The 16,164-nt window shown below is 37.2% G+C and overlaps 2 protein-coding genes and 1 long non-coding RNA gene across 4 annotated transcripts; 1 reads left to right on the top strand and 2 right to left on the bottom strand.

Moving 5' to 3' along the window:
* Positions 1-6,554: 6,554 nt before the first annotated feature.
* Positions 6,555-8,053, bottom strand: LOC110862257. The gene is made up of 3 exons (XR_002549149.2): positions 7,863-8,053; positions 6,766-7,794; positions 6,555-6,707 (listed from the first exon to the last, which is right to left on the bottom strand). It is a non-coding gene; the product is annotated as an uncharacterized LOC110862257 (long non-coding RNA).
* A 78-nt stretch (positions 8,054-8,131) lies between these two features.
* LOC118433447 lies at positions 8,132-10,582 on the top strand. Of its 2 annotated transcripts, XR_004833375.1 has the most exons (4): positions 8,132-8,358; positions 8,424-8,986; positions 9,187-9,435; positions 9,501-10,582. XR_004833375.1 is itself a non-coding variant. In XM_035845381.1 (3 exons), the coding sequence occupies exons 1-3, from the start codon at positions 8,903-8,905 to the stop codon at positions 9,693-9,695; spliced, it is 528 nt and encodes a 175-aa protein (XP_035701274.1). In that variant the 5' UTR covers positions 8,173-8,902; the 3' UTR covers positions 9,696-10,582. The 2 variants fall into 2 exon arrangements, 1 of the variants encoding a protein (XP_035701274.1); XM_035845381.1 differs by having other exon boundaries at positions 8,173-8,986.
* Positions 10,583-14,280: 3,698 nt separating this feature from the next.
* Positions 14,281-15,906, bottom strand: LOC110862240 (putative nuclease HARBI1). The gene is made up of 2 exons (XM_022111421.1): positions 15,876-15,906; positions 14,281-15,317 (listed from the first exon to the last, which is right to left on the bottom strand). Exons 1-2 carry the CDS (start codon positions 15,904-15,906, stop codon positions 14,281-14,283), a joined length of 1,068 nt encoding a protein of 355 aa, XP_021967113.1.
* Between the last annotated feature and the right edge of the window lie 258 nt (positions 15,907-16,164).

Raw genomic sequence — 16,164 nt, 5'->3', positions numbered from 1 at the left:
AATTTTGACGCCATGACCTTTTTCTCAGGTCACCGTGACCTGAGTGCGCGCCCGTGCCTCCAGGTGTCCGATTGACTCCAAACTCAAAAGTTAAGCCCTGTTAACGGTGTACAACTCGTCCACAACACAATTTTGACCTCATGACCTTTTCCCAAGGTCACTGACCTTGACCTTGACCTTTTCTGACCGTCGGTTTTGTTTCACCCATTGGTTACATGCGTTGTAACGGTTTATTTTTATCTACAAACACACTTCAACACTCTAATAAAATTTATCTACAAAATTTATATCCTGAAGTTAATCTATCGCTTGATGTTAATTTTATACAAAATATTTTGCCCTCCTTACATATTTATAATGTCATACTGTAGTAAGCTACTTGGCAGAAACTCATGAAGAATAGTGAATCCATATATTTCCCATTACTTTTGACGCTGATGAATTCGACAATTAAATATGAAAGTTGATATGCTTACAAATATCGTGACTTGCTCTGACGTCCAATCTAATTGATAAATAGGCAGAACCTTCACCCAACAATATAATAATAATTAATAATTAACCTACATTAAGACGCACCGATTAATCTTTGCATAAGTGCTTTTTATCATTAGTTCCGATCAATATATTTAAGTAGATCAGTTGAGTAAAAGGTGACCAGCGTGTGTTCCCCCTTCGTCTTACAGTTACCATGGACCCGAAAAGTAAAACTTCATCTATCAAACTATTCCTAACAATTTCCCGCTACCCGTGCATCCTGCCGTTGAAATTTGAGTGGGGAAATGCGAGAATCCCAATAAAATCAATCATCGCTTCCACAATCTTTTGTACAATTTCATTGTCCATCGTGCTTCAAATAACTCCATTTTTTGTAACGTCCTCCGAATGGTATAAAAGTCCGGATAATAGATCCACTGATAAAATAATTTTTGGTGGTTACATTTGGATATTTTTCATTCAACGATACCTCTGGCAACCAATGGCAATTTTGAAGACGAGAAAAATCCGATCACTGTTAGAATCGATGTCTCAGTTGGGCTTGCTTGGAAAGGAATCTCCTTCAGTATTTAGTCCTCAGTTTTTTATTCTTTCAATCGGATCCGTTGTAAATGCTTGCACAATGGTTACCGTCATAGAGAAGGACTTGGAAAATGTGTTTGAGTCGTCTGGCTTCAAGGATTGGGAGATTCTCCCGTTAAACATTTTTATTCAAGGTATATACTAAATTGGGAAATTTAAATTGATTTTGTAAAATAATTGGTTAAGGCGGTAAGCAGGAACAATTGCATTGCGCCATCTAGTGGATTTATTTAGATAACGATGGTTTTCGCCCCTTTTAGCATATCTTGATATTATTTCGTGGGATGTGAACATTGCGAGGGTTACGACGCGTGTAGCCCAAATATTTTTCTGTCCATACAATCTTCTTAACCAGATTATGGATGATGTCATAACTAACGGTACTGGTAATAGATTGTTTATCACCGCATGGGAAACAAACTGCTTCCGAGCGGCGGCAATAACTCTTGGGAATCATTGTTCATTCCGAACCGGTGTATACAACAAATCATTGATTAAATAGAAACATACATAATTTATTTGTTTCTCTAGCAACGGGGACACCTGTCACCGGAAAAATAATGGCCCACTGGACCAACATCCATTGTGATGCGGCATTTACCGTCTTTATTTCAATTTTTATATTCTTCCATCGTTCCATTCGCAAAGCACTGGGAAAGTTGGAGTTCCACCTAGTAAGCGAACATGCAGTAAATTGTCCGTACTGTGACACGAAGATATTCCGAGGACAGTATTATTGGGACCCTTTAAAGAGAACTCGACAACTCCTTAAAACTTTACGGGATGTGAATGGATTCGCTGATCAATTTGTTTTCACCTTCATCACGTCATCTATACTAATTTTGATTACGGCGGTGCACGTCTTGTTTGTCACACTGATAAGGTTAAGCAACGTTCCGCCCGGGGAGCTGCGGGGAGTCGTGGTTAAGCAAACGGCAGCAATGGTTGTCATAGTTTTATGTGTTATCCTGAAGATTGTCATACTCATAGAGGTTGGACAGGATATTCAAAACGCGGTAAGTTGTATAAGTTGGTAGGGATTGAAAGTTTTCTGAACAGGCGGTCGGAGGCAATTTACGTTCCGCAGGGATGATATCGCCGAAAATCCAATTGTTGCAAAGGAGTAGAGGAAAAGACAGGAACGTTCAACAATATATACTAAGATGTGAGGCTGACAGCTTATCTTCAAAAAAATTAATTATGTAGTAACTGAAAATTAAATTTGTGACCAATTTAAATTTACAACAATGGGAATGACTTATTCTATGAAATTTGTGCAAATGTAATTTTATCAGCAATTTAGTACCTATTAATCACTAATTAAAAGTTCATCCTGTTCAGAATTATGTAAGCCTTACATCTTTGTGCTACACGAAGTTTTAAATTTTACCTATACTTCTAGGGGGACCATTTTAAAACTACACTCTCTGAACTTGGAATCGTAGAGATGAGAAAGCATCATCCATCCTTCGGTCATTCGAATTGTCCATTTATTAAGGAATTAAGACAAGTAATATCCTTCCAAACTTTTGAAATTCGCCCTAGCAACTTCTTCTCGTTGGACTGAAAACTAATTACAACGGTAAGTTTGAAATCATTTATTGCGAGTTCAGTGTATTGATATGAATAAATTTTACTATAATTCAGACAATTAGTACAGTCGTATCGTTCGTGATCGTTTTTGCGCAATTGAGGGAATCAGAAAGAAATGCGTGATTATTGCTGACGGTTACAAAGCTGTTGAAGTTTGATGGAATACTTAATGCCGACACAAGTATTTATTTTATAAGTAGTTATATTATGTTGTAACCAACCTAATGGAACCTAATGATTCATTCCAAGTGTAATTTCATTCCGAGCTGTATACAGATAATCTTGTTTATGTCGACTTAACATAATTGCCATGTATAACTTTGGAAACTAACTATTTATTCATGTTATTTGCATTGTTGATTGTCCGAGGATAATGAGTGTCATCTTTACTGAAGAGTAATAAATTTAAATTTGGTGTTATTTCACTTCTTAGATTGCATAACCACATGTACGCATGTAGAGATAGATTTTTAAAGCCACCCTAGCTTAATTTATTGGAGCCTTATCTTTCGTCTGTGAATTTTGGTAATTGTTTAAATGTAAAGCCCTTTAGTTTGTCTACACCTAAGAGACTACGCCTCTGTATTATTAACTCGTGTGCACAGATACATACATACACATTATACAAGGTGGATTGACGCAGGCCGTGAAATTTTTACATTTCCTCTCCAAATATATACATAGACGTTGATACAAATACTTGAATAGGTCTGGAAGGCTAGAATTATTTTTAAATAGACTGAAATCAATTATTAAGGGGTGAAAGCCCTTTATAAGATCGTTATGTCCGTCTGTCTGTCTGTCTGTCCGTTGGTACGACAACTCTTGAACGGAACGACATAGAGACTTGAAATTTTGAACGTAAACTCCTAACGTCAAGGGACAGGACGAGTTCGAAGATGGACCCTGTGGGTCACACCCTTCAAGGTCAAAGGTCATAAAATGTCATTTTAAGGTCAATTTTACGGATAGCACACTTCTTTCACCCCTTGCTTACATGCGCTGTAACGGTTTATTTAGTTTTGTTTTATCTTACGCCCTGCGATAGACACTGGGCGGACAAGTGAAGTTTATTTCGGAGTGATTCTCTCTAAATATTTATACCCCCTTGAAGCTCGTCACATTTGAGGCGTAGTCAAAATGCCGTCCAGGTTTCTTGTGCTCACAGCAGGATATGTATGCAGAGCAAAACTTTGATTACCATCGCCCCATATTTACAACTATCTCGCCGTAAGTCAACATTGTCTTATCTATTTGACATGTTTGATTCAGTAGAAATGAGTATTTCTTCATTTATCTATGCATGCGTAGCGCTACCCTTTTCATGTTATTGAATTCGAGGAAAAAATTAATGACTGGGGGTATGAAAACACTCTTAGCAATTAAGATGTCAAACGAATTTTTTTCTCACACCACATACACCACAAAGTAACGAATCCTCGCTTACCCTCTTTTCATACTTATTTCAGATTAAGGGACGACTTTCTAATATGCGTTTATCAAAGTAGTCCATCTGTTTGATGTATGTACCCGTTTGGAAATTGGGGGTAAAATTAAATCCATTTATTTCAAAATTTGAAAACCAGTTTCCCAAATGTGAACAATTTGTGTATGGAGGTTTGCATACCTCGTAAATCTAACTCAAAAGTAGTACACGTGTTCTTATGACTCGGTTTTCCTTACTTGGTAAGGTTTATCGGCTAAATTTTTAGGAGTGCATCCAATTTATTACTGTTCTATATATGACAGGAATGAAATAGTTTGATACAGAGTTCAATTCTTATCATTGAAATGTTGTCACCTATCCTGCTCCCCTTTCTGAGACGTACATTTTCCAACGCCGACCGCTTTACCTGGTTATCATTAACTTTCGACACAGATAAGGAGGTCTTAACTGGAAGGTCCGCTACCTTGGACCATCTTTCCTTCCTGGCCTATCTGATCCATGTTGCTCTCCAGGCGTATGGAATCCTGTTGCACAACTCCCATTCCACTCACGTAACACAGATAATTTCTGCCATGTTCTGCCTACCATACGTCGTCACGATGGTTATCAGCCTGTACTGGGAGGCGGATCGAGGTGCCCCGGCTTTGTTGAATGTCATGACAAAATGTTCAGCGGATCCAGTACCGGCAAATGGTTAGGCTGACGATAGCAGATGAAGGAAAATAATTGCAAATTGAAGTATAGAATTTAATTTTTAGGAAGCAACCCTGCCCGCCGTACTGTTGGAAAAACGGTTCACCAACCATTCAAATTAGGTATCAGGGCTGCGCTAATTTCTATCAAGAAGAACATCACTGAGTATCATTCGAGCAAAAGTAAGATTTACAATGCGTTAATAACTTCAATCTTTAGTAATGATACTGGACATATAATATATAATCAATCTCGTCATTCCAAGATTCTTCAGGAAAGGAACGGATCATAGTCCGGACCATAACCCAGATCATGTTCCTCAACATGGAATTGGAACACTTCATATTCTCCCTCGTCATTGCGGCCCTTGTACTGTTCATCCCATGCCAGCAGCCCTTCCTGGGTTCAGTCCTGCTTCAACGGAATTCTTGCCAGTCTGCCGGTCCATTTATCCGCGTAACCCTGGCAGCCCTTGAATTTGCCGCGATGCACTACATGACCATGGGTTTGGGCGTGTTTGTCGCGTGTGTCTTATTCGGTGGAATGATCCACCTCTGGCTAGAATGTTCCTTGTTTTTTGAAGCCAGCAGCGTAAAGCTAACTCGAACATATAGATAACTCCAAGTGTACGAAAAAGTGCTCAATTCATGCATCCAGGATCGCATATTTCCCGTCGCCATGTCAATCAGTCCCATGCTTGAAATCCTTGGTGCGTTTGCCTGCATCCGCCTCAGAGAGGGGATGAACCCCCTGGTGTTTTCTTTCATCGGGGTGGAAACCCTGATGATCACGGCGTTTAAGTTGATCCTCTTTTCCGCTGCGGGCAAGATATATACGGGCAGCGCGCAATGGTTGCGGGATTCTAAGGCGGGGACAAGTATGCGGTTAAGTAGAAAAGTACTGGCTTCTTTGACACCGATGAAGGTAAGGATTGGTCAGAATTTTGTGGACGGATTTACTCCACTCGTTGTACAACAGTTTTGCACGGATCAGTTGGTTAACTTACTACTGCTGTTTTAGAAAAATTGTGATATTTATACTAGTGTGAGTTTTCTTTGTACGATGACTAATTTATTCGTTTCTTAAGTTTTTAAAAGCAGCAATTTGCAAAATTCATTATAATTACAGTTACCTTTTATTTACCAAATGTATACATATATACATTATTTTGTCAGGCCATGTTGTACACATAAATGATACACACATTAAATGATGATTAATGACACACACGGATCGTTCTAATTATAAATATTCGTACATGATTCTAAGATGTTAAGTATTTTTACCCAACTTAAGGAACATAATTTTTAGAGTTCAAAATGTAGGAGAAGGGATTCCAGAATTTGACTTATAAAACTGGTTCTCATTTCCCATCAGAGTATGGAAAAAATCAATGGGTTTTGTTTTGTTTTTGTTTATTTTTTTTGCTTTTCCATAATATTTTTATTTTTTTTCTCCCACAAACTCCGACTGATCTGGTAAGTGTGTGTATATATGTAAATACATATATGAATGTAGTATGGTACGAAAGGTCGGTTAATTTATCGACTGATTTACCTAGGTAGTATATGTAGTCATGCAGGCAAATTAATGGTAATTGGTAAACATGTACAAAACAGGTATTTGATTTATTATGAGAAAGTTAGTGATCGAATTATGTACCCAGATCTTCATGCATAATCTGTTGTTTAATATGTTGTAAATATTTTAAAAAAAACTGAATACATTAAAACCCTCACAATCTGGAATTTACTATTTGCACTTTATTCATCACCAAATCAGTTTACTAGTTTAAAGCGCAACTGAAACCAAATATCGTAAAAGTACATAAATCGCAACAATGCGACACGTTCGTGACTGGAACACAGGGTACCGTCCTTGGACTGCATGATTGCTGGAGAATAAATAAGTTGTCAATAAAAATATAAGTTTGAAACCAAATAAATCCCTACCTGGTCTTCCTTAACCTAACCTAACCAGCTCGTCAGCTTCAATAGACACGGATGCGGCGTTGATTAACATGACGAAATACACTGAGCAAATTATTGCTGCAAGAAATACCTGAATTTTTACCGACATTTTTTTACGACTTTTTGAAACGGTTAAAGAATGTAAATCAACTCAATCTGCTAACTTGGTCTTCCTGATGGTGCAAACCTTTATATTGGACCAGACTCAACCATGGGGCTACACCCATGCCATAATGTAAGATTAAAGTTCGCAATTACCAGTCTGATAAAGAATACACGGAAACGTAATTAAATCTGTTATAACTTCATTACACGTGTGTTGAGCGATTGTTTAATTCAAGTGTGGCGTGACATGTTGGAAATTTTATTATTTTACCCATCCCAGTTCCCAATTAGTAATATCAGATCGACGAACTTATAACTGATACGGTACAATTTGTTATCTGTAAATTTTAATTCAGATTTATGTACTTAACAAGGATTGTATACACTAAAATGTATGTACCCATTGAGCTCTACTCATGTTCAGAATATGTTTGATTTTTATGCAACTTAAGAGGAAGAAGTGCGCAAAAAATCCTAATTTCATAACTTAATTATGTAGTTTTATACATACATAAGTGTTCTATAAAAAATCGTTGACAATATGTACATATATTATAGAGTTAATTGATTAGATATTGATATTTATGCACCCAACTAAAATTTATTTCGGTTTATCTTATAAACTGACCAAAAAGTAATTCAAGACCAAATTTATCTCATAATGTACATAATCTTATACATATTATATACTGATACTGTCCATACATATTCTTATACATAATTATATTTACTTCGAAAGTACATATCCACAATTTCAATCAGATTTAGATACGATGAAAATGTACAATTTTAGAATTTTTAACTTTTCAGAAGTTTCTTCCTGTTCGATTTATGTGTAAGGGTTAGAGTCCGGGGAGCAGTTTTGCATACAATTTTGCTCAATCCGGCAATTCACGTTGATAGAAACTACAAAAAATAGTATTAAATACATACTACTTTTAGTTAAACAAATAAATGCACTCTTTTTAGCTTACCGTCACAACATGCCAGCATTGGGTAGCACATGGTATAGCAACCCGCATCCGATGGGCAGATGGGAAAATGCAACCGTTAAGTACGATCCAGTAAAATGTAGTTATCAGAGACATGTCGTGAATTATATCGCAAGTTGTGGAATATCTTCTTATTTGCGCAAAATATTTTTCAACAGTGGTCCAGTAGTGTCCGACGTGGACTGTATTTACATATATTCAACGAGGCAATAAAATGCAGACGTAGATTGAAATTTTTATTATATAATTTATTAAAGGGCGGATTACATACAAAATTCTCAGAATTATTTACACTTTAGTCTTCATTATAAATAAAATCATAAAGTACCATTACCTTTATAACAAATGTAATAAATTTTTTGTCCACTTTTCCAACATTCAATTCCCCGAAGTTCCAAATTTTTGGAATTACTCTACGGTGTTTTTGATCCACCATAAATGAGATGTATGTAATTAGGCGGACTGCTCACTAATTGAGGTAGCAATAAAAAAGTGCGACAGCATAAATGTGTATTAATTTCCAAAATATCTTATGTATTACAGTATAATTCCCGCCCTGTTGAAGACCAGTTAAATATTCAAAACGCTTAACATACCCAGATACCCCAGATATTGCGGATTAATATTATAAACCTTATCGCAGATTTAGTTCTGGCTGCATAAAGGTTAGAATTTAAAATTCGCAAGTATATGTACAACATTATTTACTTTTAATTCTGGGAAAAACTATATGCAATGTTTGCATTATTTTTCTACATGGCCCGCACATATTTGTTATAAATATTAGGTAAGCAATATCAAGTCGAAGCTGCCTACGAAATGGTTGGTGATATATGACGATAATGATAATGCTTGTAAATCCATTTACAAGTTCCAGCACGAAAATTCTTTATCTGCCGCTAACAAATTAATTTCATTATATGGTCTTTGGTGAAGCCGCCCATACTAGATTACATCTTCATAATAAAATTTACCGAAGACCTTATGTCAAATAGAACACGTCAAACAGAAATCGGCGATCGATGCCAAACGGAATTATGAACCGACCTAACGTCCTACTTCGGATCGTATGCTGCATTGTTTCTTCCCAGTTATTGGTTTTGGACGTAAGCAATAAAAAAAACTATTAATCACTCAAGAAATTAATGAAGTCGCCTTGCACCATCAGTATGTTTACAAAAGTGTTAATTGAAATTTTGAAATTGGAAATCCTTAAATTAAGAAAAATACAGCACCAGAGACGGAATAGTTTGACCATCTAGACAAGGAATGTCAGAACCAGAAGCTAAAGAATTTCTTATTTCAGGCAGCCTATCCAACGTTTGGGTTCAAACACGTCTACCCGAAAACAGTTTATGATAACATGATCAAATTGGAAAAGAGAAAGAGAGCTTCAAAAAATCTTCAAAAAATATTAGACGACCGAGAGGGAGAGTACTTTAAGTCGAAATCAATGCAATACGCAATCAGCGATCCCGTAAATTCAAGACGAACCAATGCAATAATATTCGCAAATATTGTGGAAATCGAAGCCTTATTCAATAGAAATGTTATGGTATGCAAGTTCACATACATATATAAGTATTTTATCTGTATTGTCTAACTGGTAAATTTCCTAAGCCAATACCAATGGCACAGGGAGGGTTCAATTCCGCGCATCTATGTACCAAACCTTTTCAAATGGTATCGGTTGAACGAGTCGTTGAGACCAAGGCCATGAGATCCGTTATTGATTTAGGGCAGAAGTCGTTTCCTGCTGATTGCAATGAAACGGTGGGATTACACATTTTGAGACCGACATTAGCAAAGACGTGAGAAGTCATTTGATTAATTACGTTAAGAATCACCCGAAATCGAGACTTCGTCTGCTCTCCAAACTTCTCCCTCCCACGCCTCCATCACAGCGAGTTCGTCAACCTGGAGAGTTCGTGATCCTTTCCGCTGATGATGGACAAACAATTACAAAAGCCTTACCAGGATAATTGTCGATGCAGGAGGCGAACGGGTCAATCCATGACAAAGCCAGCTGGAAGGGGACAACGGAAGAAGGGGCTGCGAGAAACTTGCAATCGTGGAAGTTCATACACTACATCCCGGAAAACTAGACTAGCCAGACATGCAGATAAAAACGGATAGGATTATTTTCCAATAACGTGTTCTCGTAGGCTGTGCAGAGCGAGACTTGGTATTTGGAATGGTCGACCGGCGCCAATATATATTCTATATGTAAACACGTATGTTATTATATTATATTTATTTATTATATTATATTATTATATATATATACATATTCAATATAGATATAAAATATATATATCCAACTAACACAAAACCAACTGCATATTTGTTCCCACATACCTCGTGCTATCCTTCAATGCTATCGTGTGCTTATTCATTGAGGGCATGCGTTCCGGACAGAATGACAGACTGGGCTATTCTTATAATAAATATTTATTACAATAGAAGGTTTTAAAAAATAGCAAGTGCGGGTTATTTAAATAATACCTTGGAAGTTTAACTTATTTGGAGTAAGGCTGGTGACAACAGCTGATGTTATGTCGTTTATTATCGCTAGCTAACTGTCTACCCGGAATTTACAATTCCCCCAAAGCCTAAGCATCTTCTAGCCCAAGCAGTACATTAAATGTGCCCCTCGAAACTCCCTGAATATATTTCAACACCGTCGCCCTAGTAATCTTAAACATTCCCGGGTGTCCAATATACAGAGGGCGACATGACTTTCTAAACTTGTCCATATATTTCATTTCCGCTTTACTTGTACCCGGTATATTGTTCCAAGACTGCAGCACTTTTATAGAATTATCTCGAAACCACGCCCCGAAAGTTGTGAAGCCTAACCACCCCCCCTGAACGATAAATGAGGTAAACATCATACAAAAAATTGCCGCATCTTGCATCACGTACCATTTCGTGATAACCAAATAGTTTACCAACAGTGCAAATTGTGCTACCAAGAATTGTATCGGTATTAAGAGATAGCCACAATTTTCTAGGAAAACAGCATGCCAAATTTCCACACATCGATATACCAAACTCAGATTTTTGGGATTCCGTAGTTTCTCAAAGTTCCGAGACAACACTGGTACATCAGCTCTCAAATGGTTCGTGATGATTGGAAATAGGCAAATTATATAGATCAGAGTAATTATCGCTGTCAAGACAATGGTTGCCGAAGCTTTCATTATAAGGAAGCAGTACCAATATCCAACCACAAGATATGAAATCCAACCTTGAAGGAATGATGGCAAACCTTCATATGGTAATGGCGGCGTTAACGGGGCCCACAGATACATCCACATCGCAAAAGTCCACGCCAAGCTGAGTGAAATGGCTAAAGCTTGAAAGCTCTGTATCATGTATGTATTCAATTTCAAAAGGTATGGATCCTTCAAATCGTACCACCGCTCTGAAAATTCATAGATTATTTTCATTTCGATTTCTATTTTCGATTTCGATGATTTCGATGTTGATCTTCGATTTTCGATTTCGAAGATTTCATAGAAATCATTTCTGTCCCCATACCTTGATATTGGAGTATGAACCGACAACTACAATTCACAACGGCTGCCAAACCTTTTTCATAGATTGTCGCGGGCATCGAAATCAAACAATTGAGGCAGAACGCATAACCAAAGACTAGACAAATGTTGAAATAATTCAAATTTCCACGTAACAGGATGGCTTTAGTGACGCAATATATTGTGTAAGCGATTTTGACAAATAATTCAAATCTAGCCTTGCGTGTATCTTTTTTTGTGGAGAAAAGTTGTCTAGTTTTTCCATCCCAGTCGAAAGGGCTAGCACCTAATTTGCGACAAAATAGGATAAGGCGATCAAAATATTCGAAAACTTTTTTGTCAAACATTCTCCAAATTTTAGTTGTGAAAAGGCACTAAAACAAAAGTTTTTTAGAACTAAAATTCGGAATGAAGCTTTCCAACAGTCTGAGATATATTGGGATCATCATTTTTCCAATGCTCTATTTTCATTAAGCAATTAATTAGGCTTGTGATTAAAATGAAATCTAAGTTTACTACGTTTAACCCAATTTCTTTCGAATATTAATTTGTTGTCAAATGTAATTACGTCTCCTCCTCCTGCCGAGGTCGGCAAATTCCAATTTCTATTTCTGCTTTGGTTAGCAGTTCAAATTAAGTTTATGCTCGATTGGATAAATATATGTACGTAAGGAGTCAGTCTCTCCTTATACATACGGTCCGGTACAGAATTTTATGCCACTTTGTTTGTTTCGTCTAATTTTGTCCTCAGCCTTTTCAATATGTATACCCCTTAGGATTGTATTAAGTTTTTCCCTCACCCTTCTTTAAGTATCCTCAGTAACTCATGGAGAATGTTATGAAATAATATGGAATGAAAAATTATTTACATGGTATAGTGAATGATTTCAGTACACAAAAGTTCTGCACTTATAGGTCAAAATAAGGGCTTTCAAAAAATATATTACAGGGCTGCATTCCAAGTCGTTCCGAAGTTACTGACCTTCAAACTCCTGTCCGGCTACGTAAATCATCCTCTGTATTCCGTACTCACTTAAATAAATGGAGATATTTTTATAGCGATTAACAATGGAATTGACAACTTATCATTTGGCTTTAAGTTTTCATATGAAAAATTGGGTTCGGAAAAACCCATGGTTTTAAGTAATCAAAAATTAGCAACCCAGTTCGTAACATTATTGCGTTCTGAGATGTAAATACATAAGAGTTAAAATTATTGACAATGTTTCGAAAAGATTAGGGAAAGTCCGTTATTTTTTAATTCTTTCTATTGCTTGTTTACAGCTAACTCGAGTCGCCCCTACTCCAAGTCTTACGGTCACATTCCTAATGACATAAAAATCGCCACTAACGCTCACACTTTGCTGAGTGTGAGTGTGAGTGTCGATTCTCAACTCAACTCAGTTGGTATTCCTAATGAAAATTAACCTCCACTCAGATCTTGTGAGCTGAGTCTTCAATTTGTGAGCTGAGTCGAGATTTTTGAGTGGGACTTTCAACTTTACTTGAAAAAATAAAATTTGCCCACCAGAGCAAGTAAATAAACAATTTACTAATAGAATTCGTGTTAACTATTTAACATCTCCAAAGCTTGGTGGACTTCTCTTTAATTGTTAATGCAACCGTAAATTATCAAAACTATTGTTTCATTGCGTCGAACGAAAGAAGAGGGGATCATGTCTAATTCGGAAGACGAATCTGAAAAAAAAGACTGCAAAATTGCCCCCGTTTACTGCTCAGGAGAAAGAAATCTTGTTGGAAATAGTGAATAAGCCGTCTGTAAAAGCCGTGGTGGAGAACAAGAAAACCAACGCGGTGTGGACAGCTCAGAAGAAGGACGCTTGGGACAGTGTGAGTACAGAATTCTGTTCGCACATTTCTGTAGTGAAACATACAGGGGCTCAGTTAAAAAAAGGCTGGGAAAATCTGAAAAGTCGCTGCAAAAAGCAGGTTAGTTGTATTATCACTATTTTCCATTACATGATTACAATTATAATTTGAAATTATGATTACATAACATTGATACATTGTTTTAATAGATTTCAAAAAAGAAGAGGGGACGAGGTAAAACCGGCGGAGGGTCGAAAGAGACTTCTCTTTCCCCAACCTCCAATAAGGTCGCATCGATTGTTCCTGCACAGATGACCTCGCTTGAAAATAAATATGACGATGACGCTGATTCTGCAGGATCGGGTGTGGAGCTTGGATTCGATGAATGGTTACGGAGTACGTTATTTTGTCACAAATTGTTTTGTTTGTATAAGCTATACAATGTATATATCTATTTAGGACGAAATCAAAAAGATGCAGCCAAGCAAAGCACGGTCGAAGTTGAGGCAATTGCTATCGTCCCGCCATCTGATTGCGACGACATCGGAAATACAAATGACACAAGTAGTGAGACAACTTTTTATCATGATTACGGCAATTTTGCAATTTTGATAACCATTTGTAATTTTTAGTTCGAAAGGTGATGTGTAGTAAAACCAAGCAATCGAGACCACCAAACCGAAAGCGCAAGCTTCTTGCAGGGCATGAAATTATTATTTCACTGGAGGAAGAGTTACAAGCCAAGAAACTGAAACTGCTCGACATGCAAATTGAAAGAGAAGAGAAGAATATAGCGATGGATGTAGAATTTCACAATGCGAGAATGAAGTTAATTAGTTTACAAATTAAAAAATCTAAACTATGCAATGATGATATGTAAACAATTATCCCATTTAAACTTAAATGATTGCAATTCAAATATGTATACAATTTATGCAGTCAATTTATTTTACTTGTTTGGAAATTTATGTAAGCAATTCGAATTTAATTAAATACAAGTAACTGTAAATAAAACATTCTCTAAAATTAAATTATGAGAAATGAGAAGAAATAATTCTATTCCTAGCAGAAATTCCGGAACTTGTACCTTGGTTCGGTATATCACTGTTCGCATCGTCCTCGTGATCATCATTATCGAATTCCAAATCGTCACGATACATAATAGCAATATTATGTAGAACAAAACATGCAACAATGGTGGACAAGGTTGTTGATAGCTTGAGGCGCATATACCGAAGACAATTAAAACGTTGTTTCACGGTGCCAAAGCAGCGCTCGATGGGGTTCCTAGTCTTGATTTGACAACTTTGATATCGCTGTTCGGCTGCAGTTCTCGGCATTGTCAGTGGGGTCATCAGATAAGGAGTACAGCTGTATCCCGAGTCAGTAACAAGGATCCCTGGAACTTCTCCTCGACCGAGTTGTCCGAAAAGTGTTGAATTTTCGAAAATTCTGTTGTCGTGACAAGACCCATACCAGCGGGCTACAACGTTAGTGATCTTCAGGTCTGATGTGCAGACTGCTTGAACGTTGATCGAGAAATTCCCATGCCGATCTCTGAAAACCTCTGCGTTATCTCCTCCAACAGACCTAATTGGAACATGAGTGCAGTCAATAGCGCCCACCACCCTTGGAAATCCGCCATACGTGTAGAAGCGTTGCCGAACTAAATGGGCCTCGTTGTTATCTGGATACTTCATAAAATGAGGGCCCAAGGCTGCCAGGGCACCGGAGACACGTTTGACCAACTTCGATACAGTCCCTTGCGATAATCGTGCCAAGTCACCGACTTCAATTTGGAAGCTGCCCCCAGCATAAAAACGTAAGGCAACGAGTAGTTGCAGTATTGGAGGGATCTGAACTCCACGCCTTAAGGGATTGACAAGCTGGTTTTTGATAAGGTCAGCCACAAATATAGTAGCGTCCTTGCTGAGACGACACCGGGATTGGAATTGGTGCTCGGAGAGGGATTCCATAGGATTTGACTTGTCCTTCAATTGACGACTCGGGACAATGTGAATCCGCTCCAATCGATCTTCATAATCTTGCAAACGGGAGCCATGTTTCACTGTTAATATGCATAATTGGATTAATTTTAATGAGTTGAACAAATAGTGTGAAAGGTATTTGGTATGTTTGTTATATTTGTATAACTTACGTATTTAATGAAGAAAGTAATTTTCCAGAAGGTGTTCCAAATATTTTCCGGAAATATGATTTTGTTGTATGAAATCAAGTTATTTTTTGCAAGTGAATGTCGAGAGTGCAGCCAAAGATAGCTCGTTGCGTAACTAGCGAAATTGAGTGATACTTTCGCTGAAAATTCGCTGAGTGGAGAAATAAAAAAGTCATTGGGAATACAAACTGTGAAAATTGTCTGAGTTGAACTTATCTCCATGACCCAAAGTTCACTCACTTTTTTCCAAAGTCTCCACTCAGTTGAGTGGAGATTATTTTCATTAAGAATATGAAATTCATTGAGTTTGAGTGGCCACTCACACTCAGGCCGAAAAAATGTCATTAAGAATGTGACCGTTAATCTTCGTGACGAAAAAACGTACCCGCTCAAGAGTCGTGACTTGACGTGGGAGGGCCAAACTCCCTAATACAGGAAAGGTTTTAATACCTGGTTTTTGAGGTTTGATTGTACATGTCATGTTAAAGATTTGATTGTCCGTTTCATGCTATTGTAGATTTAAGGACGAGTCAAGAATAACACGAACTGAATGGATTAAATTAACTGAATAAATCCATTGCTAGAATCAGATACATATATAATCTGGTAGAGACCAGTGAAAGGCAAATGCTCATTTACATAAAATAGATTTTAACATTATAACTTCATATACAAGGTCTTAAAAAATCGATTCATCTAACACGCGAGTCAAGAAAAACGTTTGAGAATATTTAATTTT

Source organism: Folsomia candida, unplaced genomic scaffold (genome assembly GCF_002217175.1).
Source record: "Folsomia candida strain VU population unplaced genomic scaffold, ASM221717v1 Fcan01_Sc052, whole genome shotgun sequence".
NCBI classification, from domain to species: Eukaryota; Metazoa; Arthropoda; class Collembola; order Entomobryomorpha; family Isotomidae; genus Folsomia; species Folsomia candida.
Note: the sequence above shows the minus strand (reverse complement) of the source record. Positions and strands in the feature narration are given on the sequence as shown.

Coding starts and splice junctions, on each gene's coding strand:
- LOC118433447 (XM_035845381.1), top strand. CDS start 8,903: ATGCCAAACGGAATTATGAACCGACCTAACGTCCTACTTCGGATCGTA. Junction 8,987..9,186: donor CCCAGTTATTGGTTTTGGAC/GTAAGCAATAAA, acceptor TTCTTATTTCAG/GCAGCCTATCCAACGTTTGG. Junction 9,436..9,500: donor TATTCAATAGAAATGTTATG/GTATGCAAGTTC, acceptor AAATTTCCTAAG/CCAATACCAATGGCACAGGG.
- LOC110862240 (XM_022111421.1), bottom strand. CDS start 15,906: ATGACATGTACAATCAAACCTCAAAAACCAG. Junction 15,318..15,875: donor AATCAAACCTCAAAAACCAG/GTATTAAAACCT, acceptor GCATATTAACAG/TGAAACATGGCTCCCGTTTG.